Source organism: Poeciliopsis prolifica, unplaced genomic scaffold (genome assembly GCF_027474105.1).
Source record: "Poeciliopsis prolifica strain line A6 unplaced genomic scaffold, Auburn_PproV2 SCAFFOLD033, whole genome shotgun sequence".
In the NCBI taxonomy this organism is placed as follows: Eukaryota; Metazoa; Chordata; class Actinopteri; order Cyprinodontiformes; family Poeciliidae; genus Poeciliopsis; species Poeciliopsis prolifica.
This window is the reverse complement of record NW_026562408.1, coordinates 1,901,046-1,924,206: the sequence shown is the minus strand read 5'-3', so window position 1 is coordinate 1,924,206 and position 23,161 is coordinate 1,901,046. Positions and strand designations below refer to the sequence as shown.

The 23,161-nt window shown below is 37.3% G+C and overlaps 1 protein-coding gene across 1 annotated transcript; it reads right to left on the bottom strand.

Moving 5' to 3' along the window:
- Positions 1–57: 57 nt before the first annotated feature.
- On the bottom strand, positions 58–23,149 carry p4ha2 (procollagen-proline, 2-oxoglutarate 4-dioxygenase (proline 4-hydroxylase), alpha polypeptide 2). Its single transcript, XM_055051281.1, has 15 exons — positions 23,013–23,149; positions 18,173–18,272; positions 16,698–16,794; positions 14,786–14,937; positions 12,869–13,006; positions 11,727–11,966; positions 10,324–10,520; positions 9,451–9,627; positions 8,644–8,714; positions 7,547–7,646; positions 7,422–7,475; positions 5,494–5,559; positions 2,842–2,910; positions 2,415–2,511; positions 58–814 (listed from the first exon to the last, which is right to left on the bottom strand). Exons 2-15 carry the CDS (start codon positions 18,252–18,254, stop codon positions 744–746), a joined length of 1,611 nt encoding a protein of 536 aa, XP_054907256.1. The 5' UTR covers positions 18,255–18,272; positions 23,013–23,149; the 3' UTR covers positions 58–743.
- Positions 23,150–23,161: the final 12 nt, after the last annotated feature.

Genomic DNA, 23,161 nt, shown 5'->3' with positions numbered 1-23,161 from the left:
ATAACAGTAAAAATAATAATTGATTACACTCAATAAAGGAAATCAATTGCAAGGAAATCTAATACAACACATTGTTTATTGACCTTTTGATTGACAACTTGGGGAGAGAGAATATAAAAATGTCATAATTTAAGAACACTATAAATAAAAATAATGCACATTATTTGTAGACAGTGCTTTGCTGCAAGTTTTGAAGAAGAAACAATATAATTCTGTTCCAAATTACAGTGAGAATAAACAAAAAGCTGTTACTCACACTACACCATAATGCATCAGACAGTGTGGAATAGTTAGTAAAAAATAAAGATTGCACATCTATTGTACAAACAAATCACATCAATAAGACTTTGGTTCCTCTGCAGCTTTAATGCTACTTAATTCGAACAAGTGGTGAATATTTTTCACCATAGAGCTTAAATTGCACTTATAGTGCTTTAAAGAAACCTTGGACTCCTGTCTGAGATGGAAGACAAAACTAATTTAAAAAAGATGTGAAATAAAAATGTTGACCACAATATTCATTAGGGTTTGAATTGTTGTCTTTTAATTGTCTGATCAAATGAACCAGGGAGCTGAAAATAATGACTGAGACACTGAACTCCCCCTCTGCAGATGGATGTCGGTTCCTCTGCAAACCACTTTTTAGTCAGACAGACATTTGAAAGGTTTTGCACAATGTGTCTGTGTTGCAACATTTAGTCCAAAACAGGCTCTAAGGAGAGTAAGCAGACATGGAGGGAGCTTCAGTCCACTTCCGTCAGGCCGCATGGTCTCCTGAACTCTTGTCCACGCTCATGTATCCACTTGTTCGACACTATTCACACATACAAAAAACAAAAGTGGTTTAAAGGGTATCTTCTGTGATCAGGAGAAAATGTTTGAAAAAACAGTCATCCTCTGAATGGTTCTGATTTGTACAGAAAAAAAAATAAAACACTTCTTAACACAGAAGCCTTTACACAGTGAGGAAATGTCACACCCTGTCCCTGCTGTGAAGGGCTCACAGCAGGAGACCAACTTAAAAAAGACCTCTGACCTCTTGCCAATAATTGTTTTGCAACCAAGTATTAAACCACATTTTGTTGAGTAACAGAAAGCTTTATTTTAGGTTTTTGTTGATATCTCTCTCTTTCAAGTTCATCAGGTGACACAACAGCTCTACTGTCAACTTTCAAATATTCTTAGAAATTTGTGCTTAAATAACCACTTCAGCATCTGACTTAAAATGACAAATGCCTCTAAGACATATCAACAGTAATTACTCATGGCCAAATTGTACATCAGAGAAAAATATAAAAATGTATTGGACTGAAAACAGCTTTTTGAGTGAGCAAGTGGGAACTGTCAAAGTGGATAATGTAAATTCTCTTCAAGGGTTGGGATTAGAGTAAGTGGTGTGTAAACATTAACATCTAAAGATACAGGACCTGAGGGGCAGGAGTGGAGTCAGGTGTGGAGGTTATGTAGAACTAGTGTAACTCTGTTGCACTGTCATTTCAACAATATACATAACATACAGTAAAACAAAATGATCATTTTCAGACCCATATTGCTACAGACCGAGGTTTGACAACATAAACTAAGAAACTAAACTGGGTTGTCTAATTTTCTTAATTTTATGAAGAAGCCTCTTTTTCAGAGCAGTTCCCTCAAACAGAATCAGCCTTTTTAAAATCACCAGCTCTGATGCTGCAACCCAACAGATGATGACAAATGCAATCTGACATGCAACTGATAAGAAAATCATCCTATGATGTTTTCTCCACAGCAAAGCTGGAACTGATGGTGGACATGCAGAAACTTTCAATATGTAGGTGAAATAAAATCCTTGTTTTGGACTGCAATGCAGCAGCATTATGGAAGAGTTGTGTAATATATTTGCGAGGTTCCAGTCAAGCTGGAGCTGGATTGTTTTGCTATGACAGGAATATACTGTGTGGTCGTTATGGGAATGTCTTGTAGAGTATAGAGCATCTCGGATGCCAGGAAATTAGCAGTGAAAATCAATTTTAGACAACCAATACTGTAGCAGCATCAGTGACTCCTTCCACAATTAAAGAGCTTTTCTCAAATTAGTCACGATCCAGTCATGTTTGAATGAGTTGCAGAGACCTTTGAATTTTTGAACGGTCCTAATCAGTTGTGGAGTCAGCTTAATGTGTGTCAAAGACATTTTAACACGTCCTCAGGAAACCAACTCACAACTGTTAAATGAAGAGATCTGAACAGACTGTGTTTTAGTAGGAAAGAGCACAAACTAGTGATGCACCAAACTTTAATCAGGCAATCTTTTAATTATTGGCAGTAACCAGTGATCTGCTGTGAGATCACTAAAAAGATTCTTTCCCCTGTTTACTATTCATTTCAGTTCAGTCATTTCTCATTTTCTCACAAATCTAAATTGACCGTCTTACCCCATTTACTTCCTACAAGAACTGGACAGGCTGCATGTCTGGTCCTGTAGTCTCCTTCTCCACTTCTGAAGAGATTATACCAGAACACTGCTGTTCCCTGTAGATACATTTGTTTCAGTTTATTTATTCAGTTCAGTATTTATAAAGCTTATCTTCCGAAAACAAAGTAAAATCATGAGACATTTCAATTGATACTTGTGATAAAATAGTCAAGTTCAGTTTTTATTCAACAAAGAAAAAAATAAAATGTTTTGTTAATAGAAGAGATTAGAACAAGTTTCATCATCAGAATAATTTGGTAATTACTTAAATATACTTCTATGGTCAGAGTCTTATGAAGATTTTTTGTAAACTTTGGAAAGAAGAAAAAAAAATCTTACATTCATTAAAACAACAACAAACACTACATATTTCAAGTTTTTATCACCTTTCTTGGCCAGATTGCAGCCCCAAAGTCAGGGAAGACTGTCGCTCCTCCGGCCTCAACGTCGCTCATCTGAACCAACAACACATTTACAAATGGCAACTTCTTAGAAAAGGTCAGGTTGAAAAAGATTTAAACCTCGTCTGCTTTAGCTGAGATAGAACGTTTGTAATAAGTGGTGTTTTCTGTTTTCTAAATGTTTGTTTGCAGTGTTACAGCAGGGTTACTGGTATACTAAGGAAATGTAATCACTTCAACCGAGAGCGGAGTTGACATTTATGGCAAATGAGGACAGGAAGGATTTCTGCTCATATTGAACTGTAACTTATAAATATTTGTCCCTCTTCCAGGAAACTTGAGGTCCATCACAGAACAATTTCATCTGAAGTTTTTACAAACAAATCGGATCATTTCACTCTCTGAGAGATAATCTTTACAAAGCAACACAAATTGCTCCAAATCCCTGGCACTGTGGATATGAGTTGCTCTAAAAGGAGATTTTGAAAACTGCTACGTTATTTTTCAAAACATTTAACTCACATACAATTTAAAAATCTGTAGTTTGGGCTTGTTGCCATTAGAGTGTAACATAAGGTTTTGGCTCTTCCAGACCAAAAACTTCATGTTATAATCTTGCTGTGAAGTTATACTTCATGGAAGATACACATATTTAACGTAGTACAGCAGGCCTGGAAGTGAAACCTCCCTGAGTGCCAAACACAGTTTTCTTGTTTGGCACTTGTCATCAAATGGTATGATTTAGATTTTAAATTTGTTTTCATTCAAGCCTCTTCATGCGTGAAGGAACTCCTGACTCAGTCTGCAGCAGCTCTTTGCACAACAGCAGTTCAGTCACTTATTGATTGGCTGTTTGTGTTTTACTTTATGATTTTGGTTGCAAAAGGTACAGAGAGCCTTTTCTGCATTCAACATCTCTTTACAACAAGATTGCCCTCTTGTTGCGTCACTCTATTAATCCTAAATATTAAGTTTAGATATAAACTTTGTTTTCACAGAGGCAACGACAGAAAAGCTATACTCAGAGGAACAAAGTGGCAGATTTGTTTTACCCTTATGTGACCTACGTCTAATCTTTCAGTCAGTTCAATCAGTCTTAACAATAAATCAGATCTTCTAAATGTGACCCAGGCATTATTTAAATTAGCAGGTACAGCGATCAGTGGGCTTCTCTGCTACGGTGTGTTTGTTGGAGTAATAACTATTTTTTCCTAAAAAATAGTTAGCTTGTATAGAGGCCATGATGTAATGTTTCAGTTTTTCTTTTTCACTCACAAAGTTTTCTACTGTCCACTGACAGAATTTGAAGGCATCAGACCAACCCATGCGTCTTAATTTCTCATAGTTTCTTAATTTCAGTGGGGTGGAAAAAGTGTTCAGCCCTTCCCTTTCTTTTTTTAGCAGGTCTGTGATACTTCAGTGTCTTCGAACATGAAACCAATTCAAATACTAGTCAATCCCAAAATACAGTTTTTTAATGTTTATTATTAAGGGAGAAGAAAATCCAAATCTAAATGGCCCTATGTGAAAGCATGAGTCCTCCCCAAGTCTTACAACTGGTTGGGCAACTCATGGCAGCAACAATATGCAATAATTTTCTGAGTCTTTTACAGCAGTGGAAGAATTTAGCCAACTCATTTTTGCAGAACTGCTGTAATTCATTCACATTGGAGGCTTTTCCAGCAGTTTACGGTCTTGACACATCGATGTTTTTCACTAATATTTATATAGTTTGATGTTCTGACACACTAAGTGTGACAAACATGTAAAAAAGGGAAATCAGGACAAAGGCAAACACTTTTTCATACCACTGTATTAAATACAAACACACCATAATAGTGTTCATCACATGTTGGATTTTGGTGTTTTATGGAAGCGGACCTCTCATTTCTGTCTTTTCTTAATCTTGAACATTCCTAATATTTTTTTGACTCCAGTAAAAACAGGTTTCTACTCTGAGATTCACTGTGCTTTCTGCTGCGTAAACATGAAGGGAGAATAGCTTGTCTAAATACAACCTGAATCATCAAACTCAGATTCTTCTTGCCAAAGAAAAAAAGAAAAGAAAAACTAAGGTTTTGACAATGCCCTTTGCCCCACCACACCTTCTGTGAGAATAACTTGGACTGATTAGGGAGTTTTTGAGACAAAGGAAACCACAACCAGTAAAAAATGAAATATGTAAAATCAATCAAATCCCACAAATATAAAACAAGGCACATTAAATTCAAGTTTTATTTGACTAAATTTGATTTGTCTGAACTATCTGCAACATTTGGAATTAAATAGGTGGAGTAGAGTAAGGATCTAATAAAGAAAAGCTGTTGTCAATAATGACAAATATGTCTTGTGCAAGAGAAACACTGGAAAAAGTTGTAGTCATGGAGAGAAACGTAATGGAATAAAGCTGTGATGTGACAGAATGATCCAGAGAGCAACTTAGGGATTGTAAAATTATTCCTTTTCTCTTCACTGGTTGGGAACGTTCTGTTTAGTCTGGAGCCATTTGAGAAACATAAAGTCTGTTCTCCTTTTTATTAGTTCAACTAAATTACTGTTGAAAAGAACATGTAGCAAAAATCGGGGGTCACTTTTAACACCGTCAACAATCAGCGGCGACTGAATGCTTGTACTTACGTAGTTTAAAAATGTCGCCAAGCGATTTCCAGTGCCTAACCTTTTGAAAGCATCAGGTTCCTCTTTCTATAAAGATAAAATTTAAGAGAAATTCAAGATAAAAACAAGACACATCATTACTTACATAATTTAGGAAGGTAGCAAGTCTATTTCCATCGACCTTGAGACTGATGTCAAAGGGGCGCTGCAACAGATGTTTATACGTTTAACTTATTATCTGAAAGCCTCACATTTGGAGCCTTCTGCTTAGAGCACACACTGCACTCAAATTAAAGTTCAAATTTTATATTCAAGCGTATCAATTTCGACCAGATAAACTGTCCTCAGCATACAGTTTTCTTATAGAAGCATACCTTGCACATCATTTACTAAAATAATGGTAAAAAAATTTAAATGTATGACTCCTAATTGGTTTTGCATTTTCCATAATACAGATGTTTTCAGTTGTTGACTGAAAAAAATTTAAATATTGATTATAGTTTGATTAAAAATCAAACTATGTTTTTGACATCAAGTACCTTTTTCTGTTAGACATCAAATGTTTTTGATGTCCAACAGAAAATCCTGCAGAACCAGTGAAGTTTCATGTCTAGTAATTCACTAAAAGTAACTGTTTAGCATGCTGGTAAATGATATTCATGGACTATTAACCATCAACAATTTTGTGTTTTGCAAAAGTATTCACTGCTTTTGAACCACATGTCATCACATAACAGGCAAAAACTTACAATGTATTTCAAAATAAAATGGTGCATAATTGTGACTTGAGTATCCCCTGATCTGAACGCTGTTAAGGTCTAAAATACAAAATAATATAATACAATACAATATAATATAATGTAAGATAATGCACTGCTCATAAATTAAAGGGAACAATAAAATAACACATCCTAGATCTCAATAAATTAAATATTCTCACTGAAATACTTTATCATTAACACAGTAGATTTGACTGAGATGAAAATAACAAAAATCCTCAATATAAATTAAAATGATTTCACCACGGAGATCTGGATTTGGATTCATGCTCAATATGAAGGCTGATGCAACATTCCTCAGGCTAAATGAGGCTCAGTAGTGTGTGAGGCGTCCAGGTGTCTGTATAACCACTGACAGCACCTGGGCTTTCTCCTGATGAGGAGGTGGATTGGATCCTGAGGGATTTCTTCCCAGACTTAGACTAGAGTCTCAGTTAGCTCCTGGACAATCTGCAGTGAGATGTGGCGTTGGTGGATTCACTAAACATGATGTCACAGATGTGCACAACTGGATTCAGGTCTGAGGAACCGGCAGGTCAGTCCATAACATCATGAACTGCTGACACACTTCAGCCACAAGAGGCCTAGCGGTGTCACACATCAGAACCCAGAGCCCACTGCACCAGAATATGGTCTCACAGTAAGTCTGAGGATTTATCCCAGTACCTCTGGCCAGCACTAGCTAACATGTGCAGTGATCCAAAGAAATGGCTCCCCACACCATGACTGGCGGACCACCAAACTGGTCATGCTGGAGGATGTTGCAGGCAGCATAACGTTCTCCGTAGTGTTTCCAGACTGTCAGTGAAAATGAAAGTGACTAAAAGTTCAAGCAGAAAGAACGAGAACAGAGAAAAAACCTGTGTCACCGCCTGCAGAATCACTCTCATCGGGCCGTTCTTGCTAATTGTTTCTCTTTTCCACCTGTTGGGTTTTCCATTTGCACAACAGCAGGTGAAAATGATTCAAAATAAGTGTTATTACCCAACTAGTTCCACAAAGATGTGACTGATTTGGAGTTACATTGTCTTGTTTAGGCGTTCCCTTTATTTTTGAGCAGTATATAGTACAATGGAGATCAGACTAAATCTGAAATTAATTATTATGAGAGCAATTTTGCAATTTTCAGACTCCACCAAACATCAAAATGTCACTAAAAATGAAACTCACCCTTGAGAAGTCAAAATGTGGCTCGTATTGTCCTCCAACGCCATAGTTTGCAACCTGACAAGGCATGTATAGAAAGTTCATTAACAGAAAATAAGAAGTGAAAAGTGATAATAAAGGACAATTACCTGGAGTAACTCTGCAGTTTCTACCGCGAGGCCAGTGATGTCTTCTATTCTCTGATTAACTCTTTCGATTACAGGGTCCTCCTCTCCTTCCAACCATGCACTGAAGACAGAAACACAAAATGTATGCAGACACACTAAGTGTTCAGTGAAAACTTAGTGGACTGCTTATCCAAGTTTATTTCTTTATCTTAAGTAGAACTGGTAGAATTATATAACTTGGTCTAAAATTAGTTGCAATCCACTTATTAAAGTTTTAAATACAGGTTATTGGTAAAGTGCCTGGTTAGTTATTGTGTGTCTAGTTTTGACTGTACTCTAACTCTGCTGTTGGACAAAGCGAAGCCAGCTTAGGTTTCATGGTTGGAGTGTTTTGTGACAATATTCAGAACCCATCCCTGGTCCTGGATCAAAAAAAAAAAGCCTGACAAAACACATTGCTTGGTTTTATGATGACAGAACATAATCTGGTGTAACCAAGCCAAGACATTGACATCAAAATGATTTAATAAATGCAATTTATTTGATTTCTAAGTAACCCCAGATGTTAATTCAGCTATTAATTACATTCCTATATTTTACTGATGTTTCTTTACCACATCGTTTGTGTCTTTTTAAACTAGATTTTTGTTATTTTTTTGTTTTTCATCCTCATCATATTTTATCCATGTACTACCTCTGATCTCTTGGACTCAATATTCACTTGCTTTCAATTTTTTTCATCTGTTTCAAACTGCTCTGTGTTTCAGAATCTGTTTTTTCTGCGCAAATTATCCATCACAATCTATTAACATTCAACAGTTTATGCTGGTAATAAATATTCATGATTCTCACGTAAATGCTCAGTAATTTTCGGTGTCAGTTTATTAAAAATCGGAGCCACAAACCAGTGTGAAATCAGATCAATTATTATTGAAGCAAGTTAATCTGAGCCACGATGTAACAGTTGAATCAAACGTTTGATGTGTTTCGTTGTGACTGAAAGTTTTACACTGTTTCTTTGCTACATAAAAGGTTGCTTAAAAATGAGAAAGAGCAGAATGTCCACCAGACATCAGAAACACATTTTAGGGAGTAAAACCAGCATCTTTATTTCTGACCTTTTCGACACTCTGTAGTTGGCTGTGGTCAAAACTCCTGTTTTGGGATCACGAACAGTAGCTCTGGCAAGCTTAAAAAACAACAAACAAAAAGCACAAAATAAACATTATAATAGAGGAACTTGTTTATTTGTTTCCACAATGGTTTTAGTTGCAGGTTGATTTTCAGCTCATCCATCCAACTCTAAAACAAATTACTTTTAGGAAAAATAACGTAACATAATTGCCAGTGTGATTTGATAATGTAAAGAAATGCAAATAGGTAATTAACGTTGTTTTTTTATTTTTCATGAAAATATCAGTTTTCTTCAATTCCGAAGTGTATCACTATTCTTTTGTTACTGCAGGATGATTGTGCTCTGGATCAAGGGCACAAAGTCATTTTGGTTGAGGTAAAAGACTCATGCTTCATTATAGAGAATAAGGAAAATTACAGAATGTTGCACAATTTTTTTATCCTATTACAATTTCACTCCTTCAAAGTCAAAATGTTTCTTTTGATCTGAGGCATGTAAGCGCTTGTTCTCCTGAAGAACAAAACTGAGCTTTTTATTACTCTGAATAAGGAATAATCTGTAAACTACGGCTCTTTGTAACATCAAGTTACCAAATTATTTATATTTATTTATTTCCTGTTTACAGGAAAGACTGTAGTGATTTAAACAATTCCTTCAACAGGTAAGATCGACATCTGCAGGTCACCTTTCCAGGCAACTACAGGGTGAAACGCTGACAAATGATATCTGACTTTTATGGATTCAAATTCAGAGAAAATCTGTAGTTATAATTCATAATTGTTCATCTCACCCTGGGTTTAGCCAGCTCTTTAATTTTTTCAATTTCTTCATCTGACAGCATCTCTAGGTAGCGAACAATGTGGGGGCTGTCCCACTCGTCCTCTTCCTTCATCGGCTTCAGCAGGAGACGAGGGTTCCCACGGCCGTCTTGGTAGCGGCAAAACAAACGACTCCTCCTCGCTTCAGTCTGGGACAAATGCAAAAAACTAACCATATAAAATCACCAGTAATGTTATGCTGAGGAATATCATTTCACTGTCTTTCTGCACTTTACTGAAAATATTCAGACAAAACATTTGCAAATAATTTTGCATAATTGATGTGTGTGATTACAAAACAATTTGAAATTAGTAAGTTAGTATCATATCAATTTAGCAGGTTTGCAAAGTGAATTTTAATAATAATATTTAGCATTTTAATTTGGGATTCCCATCTATACTATGCAGTTAATTTTACGTGAATGTCTAAAAACAGCAGACATCTTCTTTATTCTCTCTTAATTTTAAATTTCACCATGACTCAAAAGAGCCACAAAGAGAAGTGAGGATGTGATTCCACCAGACGGCAGATAAATGAGATGTCAGTAGACATGACAAAATGCTGATATTTGGAAAATAGGAATAGCTTAATCCTTAGAATAAATTTTTCTTTAAAAGGTTTGGAATATGTTAATTTCTATTGCATGAAGTTTGTTAGGATTGCATAGTCTGAACACATAGGTGAGCTCAACTCTTATTTTGTTAAACCAGTAGAGGACTGTGCCGTCCTATCAGTGATTCATAGACACCTGTTTCAGGGAGCCAGTAATTACTCGCCTTGACGCTGTGTCCACCTGTCAAGGCAAGTACTCTGATAAAGACGTCATGAAAAGTCCAAATCTCACCATCTGGAGCCCCTCTCCTCTGCACAAAGCCTCGTAGGACTCCCTCTCTGGCAGATGGTCTTTCGGTCGGGTGTAAGTCCCCAGCTGGATGGGCTCCTCAGAGGCCGGCTGATAGACCTGGTTCATCTCATTGAGCTGTTTGGACAGCAGCCGCTCAAAGTAACGCAGGTTTCCTCCTGCCCTCTCGTGGCTGGGGTCTGTCAGTGCAGAAAGGACGCATTGTTAGCATCTCAATAAGAAATCAGAAAACCTGCCAATGTGATTAATTTAGGTTTCCCAACTTACATTATGTCTACTGAATCAAAGGGAAGCCAAAAATCTGACATTGTGAAATGCAAGATTTAGATGAAAAAAGGGGTCACAGGTTATTTTCACATTTTTTGTGAAGTGAGTTTATTTCCTAGAAGTGAAGAGAGTAGATTTTCTTTAATTGAGCTCACCAGACAAACTAATCAATCAGCTCTCTGAAATTAATCATAGTGATTCAAAGAGCCCTGTTACACAATACCATCTATAAATTTAATAACACAACAAGAAATATAATATTTATGACACTTAAATCCACTTTGCATAATAATTTGGAACACAGTGTGTGTCTACAGTAAAACATTGTAAATGTGTCTTGTAAAGTCCTTCAATGGCCAGCAGGGGGCACTAAACATCCATTCATTGTCTATCTGCCTGTCCATGTAGTGTGGTGCCTCTTTCCAGCTGTCATTGTAATGACTTTTAGTTTCTTTCTTTTTACATATGAAATGTTTAAAAACAAAACATTAATCCACAGTCCCATATGATGGAGGATTAGTTTTTATATGTATATGGATTTGTATGTTCTCCTAATAAAATGTTTGGCAGAAGAACCAATTAGTCAGATTAAGATGAATGGCTAACTCCCAACAATGCAGGTATAAAGTAATTATCCCTGATGGTTTATGTATCAATAATGAGGGCAGGAAAAGAGACTTCAGTCGCTCATCATCAAATCTGCCCTAATGCTGATTAACAATAAAACTGCAATGTTTTACTGTCCACTAATCGTAATGAAATGCACTGAAAGCAAAAGCCAAGGGGAAAAACTGACAGTTTTCTGTGTGTGAGCTGTCCTGGGAAAATAAATGTTCATTGAGTTATTTTTGCTCTAGTTTCTGGCCTCAAGTACGTCTGCATCTACTCTAGTCAATTCCTTTCACCCAACGTGTAACCAAGAACACCACAGCTCTAAGTGAATGGCCTGCAGCTGTCCAAAGAGCCTACACAGCAGAAATAACAGTTTAAAACCACAAACCCTGGACAACACCCTGCTGCACTAGCATGACGCTAAACCCCAACTCTGATCACAGGGTGGTTTGTGATTAAAGGATTTAAATCACAAACCGAATCGGTTTACTCTTCTCAACACTTACCGACGGCCACAAGGCGGCGCGTGAGCTCGATGGCTCGAGGTATGTCACCCATTTGGTAAACAGAGTAGCTGAGGTAGTCCAGGATCTCTGCCTTGGTGATCACAGCTTCCTCTCCGTCGTCCAGCTGTTTCAGCGCCTGCTGAAACCACAGAACGGCATGGTAATAGTCTGCGTCGTTGTAGGCTGCCTTTCCCATGTCGAAGCAATCATCCACGTTCAGGACAGCGTTAGAGTGAACACCTGGAGGAGAATTCATTAAACCGTTAAAACGCCATAAGATATTTTTAAAAATTACCTTTGAATAGCAGTTTATTCAGGCCTGTTTTCATCTACTTTCCTGACTTCTCTAACTGAGAATGAGAAAGAGAAAGAGAGGGATTATCAGTCCCTCTGATAAGCGGGCAGGAATACACGATTCTAACTATTTAAATTATTTACAGTTAGGCTAATGAAATCATTTACAACTCGCTGCCAGAACAGATAAACTCTCTCCACCAGCTGCTACTCCCACATGCAGCTTTGGAGCATCTGCAGAGGTCAGAGATTTGATTTTTAGCTCCGTGTCTTTGTACTTCATCATACTTCTGGTTCAACTTGCTGCACTTTTAATTTCAGCTGATGGCTGCACTAAATATAAATTCTTTTTCTTGTTTTGTTTTATTTTTTTTTTTTGAAAACTTACATTTTAGGAGAACTCTTTCTCACCATGGATATGTTTGCCTCATTAAGGGGGACTCCACCTTTCTCTGACAATCTTAGCATCAACAAAAGTTGTAGTACTCCCTCAACATGCTATGTAATATTAAAACAGCAAGATGAATGCAAGTAATCATGGCAACAAGTGAGCATTTAAAGGCCGGTCACCTCTTTCTGCAGTCAAATTGCATGCAGCTAGTGTGTTTACATCCCAATAATCATCTACAGAAAGGAACTAAATTAAAAAGAATATGTTTTAGTTGGTCAGCCTTTGTCTCTTGTTTCTACCTCAAATTGTTCTGCATTTTCTGGCTGCAGCTCATCTTGAAAGCATCAGTAACTAATAATAGACTGAGAGATTTGGACGGTAAAAGCACTAATAAAGAAAGTTTAATTAAAGACACAAATACACACTGTTACACAACCGTTTCCAGCTATTTAATTACCTGGTAGTTTTCCTTTGGAGAACGCTTCTGAATCCAGTTGATACGTGTCCTGGAGACGCATCAGAGCCTTGGCAGCACCGGTCTGATCCTCCGCATCAGGAAAGTACTGCCTGTGTACGGAAATGTTGCCGATAAAACCTGTGAAAACAGCATGGCTGTAAAAAGTCACAATTTAGTGAAAGAAAAAAAATGAAAACAATAACTTAAAATGAGTCCATAAAAGCAGCAGGACTTATTGTTTGCCTCCTGCGATCCACGGTTTATAAAGCCAGTATGTAACAGGAGAAGTATGCGACTGCCACTCCTGCATTAACTTTCCCAGCTGGCTTTTATATTGCTCAGCTCAGCTGTGGAGCAGTGAGTTCATAACCAGAGCTACACATGAATCTTGACTAGATTGAACCCAATTGAAATCATTTTCACCTTTTACAGTCCTCTAACACACACAGTGTGGAGCAGATCAGTGCCCAGCTCTACCTGCTCTGATGAAACACACATGTGGGTGAATAATAAAAGGAGGTTAACAGCAAACTAAATGTTCTGCAACTTCTTTGTGAAACTATTAGCAGAAGCTTAAAGTACTTAGAGGGTTTAGTCCAACTATGCTCCACAATGATTGTTTCATGACTGTCCAAGTGAATCTGAATGAATAAGAAAATAACAGAGCTCATTTATTTCAGACATTTGAGTGAAAGGGGAAAATTGCTCAGATTAATTACAAATTTATTGACATATAAAAAGCATGTATTTTTGTTATGGATCCCAGGTACTGAAAACCCAAAACCAGAATAGGTCGGACCAAAGAAAAAGTGGTTTTCATACATGAATCTGGAGCCACAGGGAGGGAGGACTGCTCGAGGTACGTCACCCATTTGGTAACAGTTGGGGTAAGCCACACAACATCAAAGGCTAAAGGAGCTAGCTGCTCACAGAGAGCAGTATCCAAGCAATAAACAGAAAGTTCAGCGGAAGGAAAAAGTATGGAAAAAGCAGGAATAACCACAGCCTCAGTGTTGGGGATTATGAGTCAAAACCAACTGAAATGTTTGGGGCCGATTCACAACACATGGACTGCAGCTGGACTCAGTATAGTCGTCCCATTCAGATGTTTCTACGACATGGACCAAAATGGTCATCATTTCATAAGGTTTATACCTGTGAGAAAAAGGCCTGGACGGTTGCTCAGTGATCTAAAATCCTCTTTTCATGTGAAGTTGCTAGGGGTCTCTCTCTATTTAGCTTCATCTTTAACTAGATCTGGAAGCTTTTATTTTTCCTTTGCCTAACTTGCTTTTCAGCTAGTAAGTAAAATTTACATACATACATGCGTTTTGCTCAGGACAAAACACGGATGTCGGATCACTTAAAAGATCACACGCCAAACTAAAAGACACTTGGTACCAAGTGGTGACATTTCCAGGATTTGCATTTATCCTTTTTGCTGAGCAGCCACGTCTACAGATTCATTTTTAAGCTCTGTTTATCTGTCTCACACAGATAAGGGTCTGTGTCCTAACACGCACACACCCAATGTGAGAACATGGCCAAAGTATGTTCAGATGAGGAACAGCTGCAGTCAAAAAATGACAACTTCAACAGTTCTTTGGGGAAAGAAACTTTAGAGCAAAGCTGCACAGCAGATATTTCCAGTCTGCAGCCAAGGCTGGAATGGCTCTGCTTACATCCTCCTGAATTTTTTCCAGTTTGCAGCTCCGCTCTCTCTCTCTCTCTCTATACAGCAACATCAAAAGGAGCAAATGCTGTTTTGCACATGAAATGGAAAAAATTATGTCAGAACGCAAAAATACCGGGTACAGATGCGGCAACAATAAATTAAAGATGATTAAGTCTATTAATCCAAAGAAGAATTGTTGGTTAGTTACGAACCGTGTCACATAAGCAGAGGCAGCTTCTTACCATCGGAGGGATTCTGAAGCACCAGGCTCTCCAGTTCAGACCACTCAGTGTTGAGCCTCTTCATCAGCTTGTAGGCGTTCACTGGGTGGCCCAGGTAGCCCTCAGGGTCCGAAGTGGATAATCTTGTGAGAGCATCGAGTTTGCTAGCCCAGCTAGTAAACAGAAACAATCTCTACTTCAACAAACACATTGGCAAAAACCTTTCACAACTGTGATTCCTATGTTCATAGTTCGTTCAATAACTCTCTTGGTCCAGCTGGTATCTGACTCATTTTCATTTTACCTTCATACTGCCAACTAAAAACTCTTTTAGATCACAACCATAACTATGTGAATTAATTATTTTTGATTATTTAGATACAGTACTGGCATATTTAATCCCACGTCACATAAAAACATAAAATCCGAGTTGGAAAAAACTTATTTTTTCACTGTAAAACTCAGATATGTGAGCATGGAAACAAATCACCTCCATAGTTTAAAATGGTAATGCATGCTGTAAAATGTCTAAAACATATGTACAAATATAGCAAATAACACAATTGTATACATTTATTTCTAAGAAAATTAAGGGACAAAAACATGCAAATTTCTTCCACTTCTATATCTCTTCCCTAGCAACTTGTTTTTAATGCCTTTTTGCTGACTTTGGGATGAATACTTGTCAACTTGGATTCATCCCAGGATTCCAGGCATTCACCAGAACTGAAACCTGTTTGTTTTTGTTCCTGCCACACTGCTAGCATGTTCCAGGCTGCACAGCAGCGCCATTGCCTGATCCAGAGGAGATCTGGACCTGGCAGTCACCTGCACTCAGTCCTCTTTACTTTGATACCAATTAAGGGAATTTAGCCCAACAAGCCACCTTTACTAAACCTAAAGTTTTAAATAATTCAGAGGAAGTACCTCATCTTCCTCTTCATGCTTCTCTTTCTTGCTTTCTAAGATAAATGATCGATCTGCCATGCCGTCAAATTCCTCACTGTTCTCTCTCTTCACATTCCAGCTCAAAATGGAGCCAGAATATGAACTATACCTGCTGTAATTCAGTCTTTGCAACATTTCTAACATCCAAAACAAAAAGCAGTGAACAACGCCCAAATTACAAACTGAATCTCACAAACGTGTTGAGTATGAATGCTGTCTCCCACCATCAGGTTCGTTTTGCTTTGTTCCAGCATTACTCTCTGTTCGTGCTATTACTTACACAACTTTCCTTCATAACTTAGCAGTAAAATGCTTATTCCTATTGGTTGAATATGGAATTGTTCCATCAATAACAGTGGAGGCCTCATGCTGTTGGGAATTTTTGCAACCAACACTCCTCACGCCCCCAGTGTTCACAGAAAAACATGACAATATTATTGAGAAAAAAATAGTTTAATTAATTTAGAGTAACTGTTTTTCCTTGATCTGTTAAAGCAATTTTAAAAAGTTTAAAATCTACACTTTAAACATGAAGGGAAACACACTCTGGGAAGCGGCGTCTTTCTGCCATATCATCTGGAATCAGACATGTAAAAACGACACAAATATGCCTCCATAGACTGAAGTCTTCAGTCTATGGAGGCAAACAGCTAAATAAATTGTAGTTGGATTAGACTGAATTATTTGAAACCTTGGAGGTTTAGTAAAGGTGGCTTGTTGGGCTAAATTCCCTTAATTGGTATCAAAGTAAAGAGGACTGAGTGCAAATACAAATGGTTTTATGTTTCATTTTATTTTTTTCCTTTACAATTAAGCTCTATGTTGGTCTACCCAGGAAAAGCCTCATCACAATAAAATGAGGCCTGTGGTTGGATCATAAACAATGTGGTAAAGTTTAAGGGTTGTGAGCTTAAAACAAAACTGTATAAAACTGTACTTCATTTAAAAATAATGACCACTTAAAGTCACAGGGTTTATGAAGTACCTTTTGACAGCATCCAGTTTAGACTCCTCTGCTTTGATGTATTCTCTCAGAGACTGGACCAGCTCCTTTTCTGTGTGGATTAGATCAGTCATTTGTCCTGCAGAGGAAAATATGTATACATAATCTTGATTAGTAAAGAGTTTCAACAGATAAAGGAACTATCATTACTCTGTTTTTTTATTAAAGCTTTAATTTATATTTTAACATGGATTTCTCTATTTATATCAACAGAAATTAAATAAAACAGTGGTAGTGCAGCACTGACCAAACCACAACTGAAAACTAATCCATAAACCGTTGAGGAAAAAAGACTGCGTTTCAGAGTTATTCAGCTAAGGTAGTAATAGCTCACAAACGGAGCGCCGTTTCCTCTCCACCTGTAGTGAACGCTCACACCGAACATCTGCTTAAAGCTGCGACAGGTAACTCAAACAAACAAAAAAACATTTTACATATGTATTAAAACTTTCACTGTGGAATAACATGAGATAGATAATCTTTAAAAAGACTTTCATAATTACTCAGCTCAATCAGAAACAGCCAATCAGAACCAGCATTAATCAGCCAGCCAAGCTATCAGGAAGTTTTTATTCAGTAACTCAGTTTTGTTTATTTTGATGCAACCTGCATTTGACTTTGAATAAATGTTTCTTTTTTCTTGACATTATTTAACATAGGCAGTGTTGTAAGATTTGTTTGACTCATGCATAATTAATGAGGACCTCCTGTTAAATATTGTACTGATTGCAGGTTTTTCAGTTGTACTTTTGACTGAATAGCTGCTGTATTTTGAAATGTATGTCTAAATTAGGTGAATTTATTGTCAGATCATTTTTTCATTTTGCCAGATCATGTAGCAGTATTTAAATCTAAAGCGAAAAAATTAACAGCCAATCCAGGTGATGGGCAAAGATCAGCCTCATGGGTAATCGGAGCATCCCTGGCTCGAAGCTCTCAGTTAGATGACTGTATGCGTTGATGACCGGTGAATATTAAAACTGCATAGATGACATAATAAATACAAATAAATAATCAAATATTCAGATATGTATGAATAATCTGAGTTAAAAGTTACTCAGATTGCAAATGCAATAAATGTAAATGTTTATTGGGATGAAGGATGTTAAATTTGTGGAATTCTGTCTGGCATAAGATCTTGGTCTCACTTTATTTATTTATTCTCTTCATATTTTATAACCATCCAACTAGCTTTGTACCTTAAGAGATTAAATAACTATTACTGCTGTGATGAAGGAGGAATAGCTTAATATGAGTTTTGGTAAAATAGTTTGGTTATAGCTGTTATATGGGAGTAGAACTTATGTAAATTTTATTGCAGTGGTAAATATTGTGTATGTCCTCATAACTTGATATTCTTCAGCATGAAGAGTATGTCAAGGTATCTGCAAGCAAATCTGGAAAAAAAATTAAAAATAGCATTTTAAAACAAAGAAATAAGTTCATTTTTAACCTACCAATAGAGGTAAAGATCTCCCCATGTGTCGACCAGCAGCAGCACAGCAAAAGCCAGGAGATCCAAAACACACGGTTCCTCATTTTGTCCAGTTCAGTAACCTTCAAAAACATGAACAGGTCATATGATATTGAGAAGACTGACAAAAATAACACATTATAGTTAAAATTTACATAAGGAGATTTCAACATTCTTAAAATATTACAATTATGATTTTAAAATATAAGTTAAGGATGTTGTGTTTCTGTATCAGCACTGCTGTGTTTAAATTACCAAGAAACTAAATATATTTAGATATTTTTGTTAGATTATACTTATATTTTTAAGTATATCTTAAAAATATAATATAAAAAATGTAATATGAAATAGAGAAAAATATATTTAAAGATACTTCCAAATAAAAACTTGTTTCATCTGCAGGAGAGGTGAACATAAAATGTGTTAGTAAATCTTCTCATTTCACTTTTCACGCACAGAAATGTCTGTGGAAGGTTTTATTGTTATTTCTTTCTCAATATGGCCACCAGATGCTAAAAGTCAAATTTTGCAATAAACTAGAACAGACCATAAAAAATGTTCAACCTCATTCCAAGTTCCCCATCTGAAATATGGATTAAAACGGATAAGAGGAAACTTAAACCAAGTAAATATTTGAGTTTCAGTACAAACACTGCAGAAAAAGCCATTGTTTCTGTGTTTAAATGTTATCAGAAGCTTCAACTGTTTTCTGGGCCAAAAGGAAAATGATCTGTCTGAGCTCTTTGTTCATGGAGCAGAAGACAGAGAAGTTTTCCTTGTCAAAGTCACTTCAAGTGTCTTTGTTTTCGCCTCACCATGGACCTCAGCGATGACTGTGTCAACCATCCTAACACGTACACACTGTTATTGCCAAACACTGCCACGCATACTTCTGTCTGCACAACTCTATAATCAAGGATTTGCGAAAAACAAAAACAAGAAGCAGAATAATGTTGCTCCCATCTTTCAACAGAAGCCATTTTACAAACAATTCATCTGCTAAGAAAACATGAAGCAACTACATTTTGCACCCAGAATGTAGCAAGTTAATCCATAAAGAAAAGACTGTGATTTGAGGAACATATTTTTAAAAAGACAGAACATACAAGGTGCTTCCTGAATGAATTGCACTTGTCTCTAAGAGGTGAGGTCTGTCAATGATACTATCAGTTCTTCTGTAAAAAGGAAACAACTTTCCATCCCTTTTAGTAGGGTGACAAAAATAAGCATTATCCTGAAAGCCATACTAAAGAAAGATTAGGAACTGGAAGTAGATACAAAAAGGTCTCTGATAGATTAAATAAAGGCTAACATAAACTCTATTTATGCCGGTGAAAAGAAACAGTTTATTATTGCCGTTTTTTACTTTAAATGTCTCTACAATTATAGTTATTACAATGGAATGAGCCACAGCCTCTTGGTGCCAATGAAGAACTAAAACTCAAATATCTAGACCATTTTCACTCTCTGTGCACATGTGCAGCATGAAGAGCTGCTCATGTGCTTTAAAGCAAGTTTCTAACTACAATGGATTTAATTGTTTAATTGCTGATTTAATTGTTTGACTTCTAAAGCTTTATTTGCTTTGTGCGGTTTGCAACAACACAAAAATAAAGCCAGAGTGCAGAAAGATTACCAGTTTCACCAACACAATTTCACTAATTCAGAGATTAATTAAGTACACAGTGATGTTTTTTATTATAGCTTACAGCTAATGAAACCCAAAAATGTGTCACATTCTACAAATATTGCTGCAGTTTACACATAAATGACTGATGTGCCTGTGAAATTAGAGCAACTATAAAGTCTCCACCTCTGTTAAATGCATTTAACTTAACTTAACTGGTACATCTAAATAGTGCTGGCCAGATCATTATAACCACAGTCCTGAAATGGAGAAGAAGTGACCAAACCCCCCTCCTGTCGGTAATTCACACCCAGAATGATTATTCAGCTCAAACATAGTCTTGCCTGTTGCTGCATGCAGCAACACCCATGGTCACATTCCTGAAGCAAACTGGCGTTCCAGATATTTCTGGGTTCTAACTCCTTCCTGACATTTCTGTAAATTGTCAGAAATAGCAATAGGTAGTGAGGCAGATATGATAAACAGACATGGTTGGCTTTATTTTCAACCAGGTGTACTTGGCCTCTATTTTTAAGAATGACTCACACATTGAGAAAATGTTTTTCCATGTCGTAAGTCCGAGTGGAGGTTAATGTTTCACACGTCTTCCTTAAAGAATAAAGCAAAAACAGTTCTGAGTATAAAAACAGTGATTTCCCTGAACAACCTGCTGGTTTCCTGCTCTATCTGGCTGACATAAGCGCCGAGCGGACAGAATCTGAGGCGGCAGCCGGGTTTGGGGATCCTGAAGAACAAATATTTTTTCCAACAGTAAACATTTTAACATCTGCAGCAAACACAGAAAGAAGAACATGGCCTGTCTCTGTAACAGCAAGAAATAACACTAAACTCCACTAAACTTTTGCATGAACATCTACTTTGTTATTTGGTCATCTTGCAATGAACCTTCCAGAAACACTTGTCCAAAAAGGAAGTGAGCTTTTCCTGACCAAGGGAGGCAGTAAGGCAACAAAAAATAGCAGATTACATAATTGGCTGTACTTTGATGCAAATGGCATCAGATCAGTGTTTCAAACCTGTTGATCTCATATCAGTTTACAGAATGTTCTCAACGTCAAAATATTAAATCAGAGACTCAAACCTTATTTAAATTTACATCTGGGCAACAAAGTGGACATGAGCACAGCCATGTTGTTCTAAACACTTCCCTGCATCATGGCAACACTGATAACAACATGCAGTAGCAAATATAAATCAAGCTGAACAACATTTGGTGCTTCAATATTTTTAAGTTTAGCAGGAGCATTTCATTCCCACTGTAAGCTGTAATTCTAAGGTCATCCCTCGATTAGTGTGCATGTCATCGGCCTTTCAGCCTAATCTCAGCTGACAGATTGATGTCATCTTTCCTTTTGTTGCCTCTATAAAATGTGTGTGTTCCAGTGGTTGTCACAGTCAGTTAAAATCATTGTAATTGGCTGGAGGAGAAGAGAGACAACAGCACCGTAGGGCATCATTTACCTGAACACACAGACCTTTATACTGACACTGGGCTCTGATGACGTTAAGCCTTGCACTCAAAGTGAACAAAGCCTGAGCTTTTTATGAAAGCTTAGGCTTTCATAAAAGCTGAGCTTTTAACTGTCTACTTTACAACGCTGTGTTCGGACAGACAGTTTGAGCTGCGACTGAAGGACTATCTGAGAAAAAACTGTTAGAGCTTTGACATTTTACTAGATAACTTTGTTCAGATATTAAAAACTCAATAAACTTGAAACACGTTTAATAGAAAAGGAAAAGCCAATTGTATAACATTTCTCACTCTATTTTTTCTTCAGTCATCCTGTAAAACATTTGACTAATCAGCTGACTGAGCCAGTGACCTTTTCTGAATAACAGATTTAAAGAACTGGAAGCTTTTTGGTCGAAGAATATATAAACTGTGTGGGCTTTTTCACATAGAAAACTAACTGCCAGTATCTTACCTATTAATGCTACTTGGTCCTTTATTTGACAATCGACTTGAACAAAAACTGATCTACAAGCTTTTCAGGTTATATGTAACAAGTCTTTCTTTAGTTGTCTTCCCTTCACTGAACTTTCAATCAGTATGGACTGAGTGAACAACAATAACCTGTTGTCATAGACCTGAATTGGATTTCATTTTCCAAACTGGAAAATAAAAGAAAATATCATAAGAAAATGTAATTCCCAATAATGCAGTGTAGAAAATAAACTGCACTCAGCACATCTTAAGGATGACACTGAATGAATGGAGCTCAGCTTTTATCAATAATTCACTCTGCACATTCACTTGGCATGTTGACCTGCTGCATCAGTAAAAATTACAATAATTTAATTTTTGGGGTTAATGAAACATTTTCAAACACATCAGATTTTTGAGATATTTCCATAAACTGGTTCTTGAAAAGCCAAACTAACAGCAGCGGGTTGTTTAAAATCCCTCCAATAATATCACCTTTAGGTTTTGATGAGCCACACCAATCAGTTTTACCCCAGGCTGCTCCTCCAGACCATCTAACAAAATGTTCAAATCCTCCTCGACACTGCAGAGAAAAGTTCTGCTATCATTTCTCAGGAGAATTCATCTGGCATGTGAGAATACCCTGAGTGTTTAGCTAATTGCATATTTAAAGTATGTCGGATTTGCAAAGCCTTCCTCCTCATCATCATCTCTTCACCTGGGTCCGAGCAGACCCGGTGACGTCACCCCGGGTCAGTTGCTTCCAGAAAAATCTTCCAACTCTTGTCGCTCTGTAAGCCGCAGTTTGTCTGCGTGTCCTCGCACCTTATGCACTAAATAAAACATGTGCTAATGTTTCACATTAATGTGTGTGTGTGCGTGTGTGTGCGTGTGTGTGTGTGTGTGAAACGGCCCCCCCTCTCCGGAAAACAGGGACTATCAGAAAGTTCGCGCAAAGTTTTGAAAGTTTTATCGGGTCTGCTGAGACATGGAGTAACGCAACAGTTTCACTGGTTCATATAACAGTAACCCGCAGTGAACACATGCATCCCTGAATGTTAAATATTCGTTGAACTTGAAACGCGTAACGCTTTTGGTCTGAAATGTCCGGAAATAATCCGAAACATCGCCAGTTGTTCCCCAGAACAACCATCACAAGCAGCTTGTTCTCTAGCAGAACTCGCTCTGCGGCGCCAAGGATGAAGGAGAAGATTAAAGGACGGCAGCAAATAGGCTAATAATGTAGCTTACCTTCTGTACACCTCTGCTGTCTTTAAAAGAAGACTGTCACGCTTCCCTGCGTGGACGAAAATCCACTTGGCACCCCGGGGTTGTGAATAGTGCAGGGGGAATGCGTTTGGAACCGCTGCCACGTACAGAACAGGCTGGAGGAGTGGACC

Bases quoted from the DNA above. Each gene is read 5' to 3' on its own strand.
- p4ha2 (XM_055051281.1), bottom strand. From the start codon at position 18,254: ATGAGGAACCGTGTGTTTTGGATCTCCTGGCTTTTGCTGTGCTGCTGC. The intron at 7,647-8,643 runs GTCAGAAATAAA...TTCTGTCTTCAG, and splicing joins AACTACAGAGTGTCGAAAAG to TGCATGGTTGGAAGGAGAGG. The intron at 5,560-7,421 runs GTGAGTTTCATT...TTATCTTTATAG, and splicing joins CACATTTTGACTTCTCAAGG to AAAGAGGAACCTGATGCTTT.